The sequence below is a fragment of the Apteryx rowi genome, unplaced genomic scaffold (genome assembly GCF_003343035.1).
Source record: "Apteryx rowi isolate R43461 unplaced genomic scaffold, aptRow1 scaffold_1047, whole genome shotgun sequence".
NCBI classification, from domain to species: domain Eukaryota; kingdom Metazoa; phylum Chordata; class Aves; order Apterygiformes; family Apterygidae; genus Apteryx; species Apteryx rowi.
The window spans coordinates 40,815-48,741 of record NW_020447250.1 but is presented as its reverse complement, the minus strand read 5'-3'; the positions used below and the strand labels follow the sequence as shown (position 1 = coordinate 48,741).

The following is a 7,927-nucleotide window of genomic DNA, read 5'->3' as shown; positions in this document are numbered from 1 at the left end:
CAGGACTGGACGTGGGCAGAGCCTGGGTGTCCCAGCCCCTTCCTGTGTCTCTGCACACTGAGCCGGGCTGCAACAGGCCGTGGGCCGGCTGCGCTCTGGGCTGTGCGCCGCGTACTGCAGCATCCAGCCCGGGTGCGGGAGCTGAGTCCCGGCACGGGATCCCAGCCCTGCACCCACTCAGCCCCAAAGCTCAGGGGCTGGATGGAAGATGGGAAGAAAAAAGGGAACATGAGGTTTAATCCTTCAGCCTCAGCAGGACTGTCTCATTCTGGTGCCAAGAGCAAAATCCTCCCTACCAGGCTTTTAAAAGCATCTGCAAGGACGGGGCAGCTCCTGAATATGCAGCAATTCTGTTCTGCAGCCAGCCTGGCTGTTGCTGATATGTCTCAGGGTCTGGGGGTCCCCCCACCAGTCCCAGATGGGATTCAGCAGCGGTACCGGCCATGGGCTGAGCCGGATCGGGGGAAAAGCCATGGGGACTTCTGAGTGTTTGGCTGTGCAAAGGCAGGTACAGCGGTTTAGCGCCTACAATGGGTTTGCCACAGGTTCACCCCATCTCCTAGTCCCTGCTCCTGGCTGCGTGCTCCTGCCGTGCAACCTGTGCTGGCTCTGCAAAGCCCTGGAGCCTCTTGTGAACTCAACTCGGAGGAAAGCTAAGCCTGAGCAAAAAGAGGACGAGTTTCTGCCAGGGGAGTGAGTTAAATTGGCTTGGTGAAAACTCTGGGAGTTGACAGCTGGTTCAGGAAGGGAGCAGAAGGCTGCAGTCTGGCAGGGGTAGCATGCCAGATTATAGGGAGAGCCAGAGGTATCCCAGTGCCCTCCGGGTGCGGATACACTGGGTGGCATAGTTGCTGCGTAAGTCAAGTGTGGGATCTGGGAAATCATGGGAAGCAGCAGCAGCACGGTATATGGACTTTGTCCACTTCAAAGGCATGAAAATAAGTGTGGAGGCTCCAGGAAACCTCTCAGGCTGCCTCTCTGCTTGCAGCTTTCCCAACATTTTCCAGGTGCCCACTGGGTGGGGCCTGCGTATCACAAATCCTCCCGGCCCTTTCCCTTTGCACTGGAGCTTGGCCCGTTCATTTGTTTCAGAGGTTGCCAGCTGGACACTGGCCCAAGGAAGTTACCAAGTAATTCCCCAAATCTGCTCGGTGCCTCCTGTCACCCAGGGGCTCTGGGTGCTGCTCGGGGCAGCCCCCCCTGCCCAGGCTCTGCGCATTCCTGGCCACACCGGAGCAGCAAGGACATCATGCAGTGGTGAAAGAAGCATTTATTGGCACACTCAGACACATCCATGACTGCAAGCAGCACGGTGCAGAGCACAAATCCCAGTTAGCTGTTGGTTTCCCAGCCGGCTGTCTCCTCGGTCCCTGCTCCGAGATGGGGCTCTCCAAGGATGGAGATCCCCACCTTGCTGGAACCTTGTCCCAGGGCTGCACCACCCTCCAGCTCTCAGGTCTCACAGCCCCCCTGGGGTCTCCTCTGCTATTTACCCACCTCTGCAAGCTCTCACTGGGATCTGTTCCAGGATTTGGGGGCACAGAGGAAAGCGTTCATGGACTAAAAGGAGGAGACATACTTGGGGGGGCTGAAAGGATGCATGGGAGAACCTGGGAGGGAAGAATAACTGTTTAAAGGGGAGAAGAAGCTGGCAACATGAGAGAGGAGGAGAGTAATGCCATCTCTCACCGGGATTCATTGGGGTGGAGTACAGAAAGCGCAGGCAAATGAGAGTTATGTGTGTTAGCTCTGCTCAGACCAGTGTGGTTACTGAAGTGAAAGGGAGAGGAGAAGGTGTGGGGGGGATGGAGATGCTGCAAATCAGCGTAAGGCACTCCTTGCTCAAGCCCTGCCGATACCTCCCTGCTGAAACGCTGCTGGTGTCTGGGCCATCTCCCTCACCAAGAGGAAAGGACTGGCAGAGCCTCAGTGCCAGTGAGAGGCAGCCCATGCCCTAACTTAGATACCTCCGCTGCGTACAGAGAGGCAGGCTGGTCCAGAGAGAGCAAATACGGATTTGTTTCCCCGGGGATGGGACCTGCTTGCGCTTGGCAGGTCAGATCTGCAAGCAGAGCTCCCTCTCTCTTAGGAGAGCTCTTTCTTCAAAGCGCAATAGAGAAACAGCTGTATAAGAGTCACCACAGACCATCAACACCAGCCGAAACAGTGCACGCGGTGTGACTCGTCACGCTTATCTTCACACATACGGAGCTACGGCGCAGTCAGCTGTCTGCACCTCTAGGAAAAGCGGTGAGAAATACTCTCTCCTGGGAGTGAGCCCCACAGGCTGTTCTCGATTTCGCTCTTGGGGAGATGAACTGCATCCTCACTCCCACACACCATCGGAAAGGAGCGTTGGATTTGTGTGTATTAGCCGACTGCCACATCCCACTCTCGCAGCCCGTGCATTTAGCAAGGGGTTCTGGCTTCAGAGAGCTGAGGTGGTCGCTCGCATTTTGCAGCAGTGCACAGGCCAGCAGACTGCCACGGCTAAACGAATTACTGCTCGTTAGCAGAGCCGCACAGCTGATGCATCCTGGCAGGGGTCGGGCCTGTCCCCTGACCGAGATGCAGAGCCTTGCTCAGCTGAGGGACACACATGTGGGAATGCCCACATCCAGGTAAGACGGGGAGGTGAGCACGGGCTCCCTGTCTCGACTGGAGATGTCGACATAGGTGTCACGAGAGAGAGCCCACACGCTTTTCTCTTTCCCACCTCCCCAGTGTGCAGGAGATGTGACTGTCCAGTGCCAAGGCAACCCCAGCCTATCCGATATGGATTTTCTGGTGCCTTGTAAGGTGTGAGCTCTGGCGGAAGGCTTTTTTGCAGATGGGACAGGTGTAGGGTTTCTCTCCCGTGTGGATTCGCTGGTGGGTGATGAGGAGAGAGTTTGACTGGAAATTTTTCCCGCAGTCGGGACATTTATAAGGTCTCGCCTCAGTATGGAACCGCTGGTGTCTCAGGAGAGCCGAGTTCACCCCAAAATTTTCCCCACAGTCGGGGCATTTGTAGGGTTTCTCCTCGGTGTGGATCCTCCGGTGTCGCCGAAGGGTGGAGCTGTCATTGTAGCGCTTCCCGCAGTCGGGGCACTTGAAGGGTCTCTCCCCAGTGTGGATTCGCTGGTGTTTCATGAGGGCTGAGCTGTGGCTGAAGGTCTTGTCGCACTCGGGGCATTTGTAGGGTCGCTCTCCGGTGTGGCTCGCCTTGTGGATGGCCAGAGCTGACTTCACGCTGAACCCTTTCGTGCACAGGGGACACTTGTAACGCCCCTCGCCTGGGTGGGCTCCCTGAGACGTGGTAAGCGTCGGCCTCTGTTTCTCTCCCGTGTGGATCCTCTTATGTTTAATAAGGCCAGAGCTGTCCGTGTAGCTTTCCCCGCAGTCCACGCATTTATACGGTCTCTCCCCGGTGTGGCTTCGCTGGTGCCTTGTAAGGTGTGAACTCAAGCGGAAGCTTTTCCCGCAGTCGAGGCAGTTGTAGGGTTTCTCCCCGGTGTGGATTCTCTGATGGGCAATGAGGTCTGAACTCACGATGAAGCTCTTCCCACAGTCAGGGCATTTATAGGGCTTCTCCCCAGTGTGGATCCGCTGGTGTACAATGAGGGTTGATCTGCGGTTGAAGCTCTTCCCGCACTCCGGGCACTTGAATGGTTTCTCTCCTGTGTGGATCCGCTGGTGCACAATCAGGTCCCGGCTCACGCTGAAGTGCTTCCCACACACGGGGCACTGGAAAGGGTTGTCCACACTGTGGGTGGCTTTGTGGGCCAGCAGGTAGGAGCTCACGCGGAAGCTCTTCCCGCAGACGAGGCAGGCATAGGGTTTCTCTCCGGTGTGAATCTTCCGGTGGGTGCTGAGGGTGGAGCTGAGGCGGAAATGTTTCCCGCAGTCTGAGCACTTGTAAGGTTTCTCGCCCGTGTGGATCCTCCGGTGTTTGATGAGGGTTGACCTGACCCGGAAACCCTTCCCGCACTCGGGGCATTTGAAGGGCTTTTCACCGGTGTGGATCCGGTGGTGGGTTATGAGGAATGACCTCCGACTGAAGATCTTCCCACAGTCAGGACAGTTATAGGAGACTCTGCATGGGAGAGAGGTCCCGTGTGCGGGGCTTTCTGCATTCCCAGTAATGCTTTTACCGTGCTCATTGCAGTTGTAGGAKCTCTCTGCTGTGTAGCTCCCTTGGCAGACCTGCGGGCTTTCACCCTTCCTTGGTGACTTATTGTCATGGGAGTCTTTACTTGGTTCTTCAGAGGCTTTTTGTGGTTGACTCTGAGTCTTGCATTGTGCCACTGGGCCTGGCTTCTGCGGAATGTTCCCCTCGGATCTGTCTGAACACATCTCACATCCTTCTGCTGCCTCCAAACCATTTTCCTTCTCATCTGCCATCCCGCCAGCTGTAGGGACAAAGAGAGAGACCCCATGCTTGAGTCAGGACCTGGCATGGAAAAAGCCAGTGATCCTAGAAATGGAGAATGGTGGGGTAAACAACACAGGGGACAGAAATTAGGGGCTAAGTGTCACAAGGAAGAACTGTTTCTTCTTCCCTGGGTAAGTCTGGGGAACAAGGGCTGAGGCATCTTCTTAGGAAGGTGAAGTCAGGAAGATGTGACCGTGCTGGGAAAGTCCCCAAAGGAAGGAAGACTCAGGGCAATTCATTTGCCAACGTTTTTATGCAAGTTTTAATGCTCTGACTCCCAAATTTACCCTGCTCAGCAGCCCCAAGTGCTACCCCAGAGGCAGGGCTTGGTGGCGGTGCCTGCTCATGGGTAGTGCCAGCAGCAATAGCAGCTCCTGGTGCCCTGTCGTGTCACAAGGAGCACAACCCCACACTGATGCAGCTCATGGGGGCAAGGGGATACAGGATAAGGCCATGGAGGAGAGATATGTTGAGGGCTGCCAGACAGARGAATGTCTGTGGCTCTGTGGACCTCTGAACTGAGGAAGCATGATCGCTTCCTTCTCCTCTGGTGCTGCCCCCCTGCCCAGTGGGCTTCTCACCTGTGCCTCCCTTTCCCTCCACATCCAGAGTGCTTGGCTGTACCCCTYGCTCCATCAGGAAGATCTGGAGAAGAAAGAGCATGCGTTGATGGGGTCCCATGTTCACTCACATCCACGCATACAGCAGGACAGGACTGGCCAGCAAGTAACCGCGTGTCCCGAGGCAGCAGCAAGCATCAGCGTCCGTCTGGACGTGGGGCGACCCACCCGCGGCAGYCGCCCACCCACGACCGCCCCGCTCCAGTCCTGCCTCTCACCTGAGCCACCTCCAAGCATGTTTGGGCCCCTCAGAGCTCAGCCCCACGGCACACCCTGGGGCGGGGGGCTCTGCAGACCTCTGCCCCAGCAGCAGGGCAGGGGGGGAGAGGGGCTGTTGGTGCCCACCTGTGTGGGGAATGCTGCCCTGGGGGTCACTCCAGCCTGGCCCAAGTGCTTCGGCCCAGGGGGGGTGGCGCTGTGGGATTGGGGTCAGGACCGAGACCGAGACCAGGTGCTCCCCGCTCTGGGGGGCTCCGGGGCCGGGACTGGGTGCTTTCTGCTCTGGGGGGCTCTGGGGCGCTCCGGGACGCTCGTTTGCTCCGCGTCCCYGCCTGACCCAGGAAGCTCAACCCCCCGCATCCTCAGCTCCCTCCTCTCCCTCGGCAGCATCCAGAGCCCCCTGGTGACAGGAATCCCCGAGCCGGGCCCGGGTCCCCCCCGGCCCCGCACAGACCCCCCCAGGCTCGGACACTTGCCCCAGCAGGCAGGCAGCTCTGTCGGATGCTGCAAGCTGGGTCCCTCCCAAATCCTCCCCYGTGCGCTCTGCCCCCAACCGGCAGGCAACCGGCCGTGTCTGTTCGTAATGTTTTCAGCTCCTGAAGCTCACGCACTAGTGAGCTAGTGCTCATTCAAGAAGTACAACTTTATTTTCTGGTTCATCTGTGGATTCGAGGAGAAAAAATTGCAGCGACAGGCATGCCAGGAGGAGGCAGCGTCACCTCTTCTGCGAGCATCCTTTAACCGCGTTAGGCAAGAGGAGCRCATGTTGCAATGGGATGTGGTTCTGCATATGGGTTTGGTGCTGCACGTGTAGGAGAGCTGAGGTCTGAACTCCTGTGATGGTCACAGGGATCTTGGTGCAGTTTGGCTGCCTCGGCTKGTGTATAGATTGCCTTTTGGGACCTGCAGGGGTGTTGGAGAAGTCCACAGGGCTGACAGATGTGACCAGCAGAAAGGTCAAGAGAAACAGCTTGGCCACAGGCAGCTGGTATTAGGACCCTGAGGGGCTCTAATAGGCCTTAATGGCCCTGAGCAGCCTCACCTGGGAACCCACCCACACCCTGCCCATGCCCCAGGGGCTCTATTTAAGCTCAGCACTGGCCCCCCAGTCTCTTCTTAAGCTGTGTTAGAGGAAGGTTGGTCTCCAGCTCTGTTGCAGCTGTGCCTGAGCCTGGCTGTGGACTCTGCTGATCCTGACTTGGGGACTGGTTTCCTGGCTTGACCTTGGACCTGCCTCATCACCACAGACTCACCTGATGATCTGGATGCTCAGCTGTTGCCTTGTTGCCAGGTGTGTGTGTGGGGAGGTTATTGGTTATTAGTATTATTATTATCTCTGGGTTTATTGCAAATTGATTTATTGAAGATGGCTATAGCAAGTGAATCTTACTGCACATTTGCTATTGCCCAAGTCTTGGTTTCTTACCATTCCAACAGTTTCTTGTCAGAGGCTCTCTTAACTCCAGGAGAGTCACCTGGAGAGACATCCCAACTTGAGGGGAGATTCACTGCTGTGCAACCCACTGCCATGCAGGAGAACTCAACAGGTTCTAGGCTGTGGCATTTTTTTWATRTATACATCCCTTTTTGCTGATYTCATGCCCATTTCTGGCCTCACCAGTTGCAASCAGTATCACCTAGTTCCTCCTGGTTGGTCTTGGGTGCTGTCAGTTATTTGAGGTCAGCTGGGGCCTGAGATAAGGGGGGATAGTTGTGCTCTACCACCCTTTGGGCCCAAGATGGGGGGGGGGGTGGTTGTTGCACTCCACCACAGCATAGTGCTGCTTCCCTCTTATGAGTGAAGTGCATCACTCCTCCATGACACCCCTGTAGGTCTGAGATGCTTCCAGCCCCTTCTGCTGAGGATGGGAGGAGCTACTGCGAAGCCTTCCTTGGGCTAACCAGATGGGAAATCAGCTTTCTAGGATGGCTAAATTCTTATAATCAGCTGAAATGAAGCCCATCATGTGTGGGACTTCCATTTCCCATGTCCTTTTGGCATCTGCATCCTGTATCCGTTTGGCATTCCCTCCTTCGCTTGCTTTTTGTGCTTTCCTGCCATCCACACTTCTGTCTCAGCCAAGGCCTGATCTCTACCAGCTGCTTTGAGYTCATGACCCTCCTCCTCCTTTTACACCTCCAGAAAAGGCATTTATTGGACCATGAATGTAGCTGTCACAGGTTTGAGTGGCAGAAGAAATAGAGCTTAGTTTTGAACATTGTTCTTGTCCACCTGTATTCTGTCTAGCAAATGGGTGAAYTTATTAGCTGTCTGCTCAGTGAGAGTGTTTGTGTAGGATTCTTTCCTCCCCTTGGCAAGTTTTTTCCAACAAACCTGCAAGACCAGTGTCACTAACACCCTAGCTCTTTTACCAGGTTGATTGGTGGGCTCAAAAGTTGCCAAAAGGGGAATGCATGCCTATGGACACACATTATTACTGCAGAGCTTCATTTCCTTAGGAAACAGGTTAAAAACTGCTTACAGCAAAAGCGGCAGAGAACAAAAAATGGGAAAACCCATATGATGGGAGACTTTCTTTTGTTAAGAAAGTAAAGTCGAAGTCAACAGGGGTGCAAGTTCCTCGTGAGGATGGTGCCTCCTTTGGAACCTTCCCCTGCACTGGGTGACCTCTTCCCTGTGCCATGCAAAGTCTCTCTGGGGTCTCCTGCACCC

General features: G+C 55.7%; 1 protein-coding gene across 1 annotated transcript; it reads right to left on the bottom strand.

Annotated features, from left to right (window-relative positions):
* Positions 1-2,766: 2,766 nt before the first annotated feature.
* LOC112967113 (zinc finger protein 345-like) lies at positions 2,767-4,383 on the bottom strand. The gene has a single exon (XM_026067890.1). It carries the CDS (start codon positions 4,381-4,383, stop codon positions 2,767-2,769), a length of 1,617 nt encoding a protein of 538 aa, XP_025923675.1.
* Positions 4,384-7,927: the final 3,544 nt, after the last annotated feature.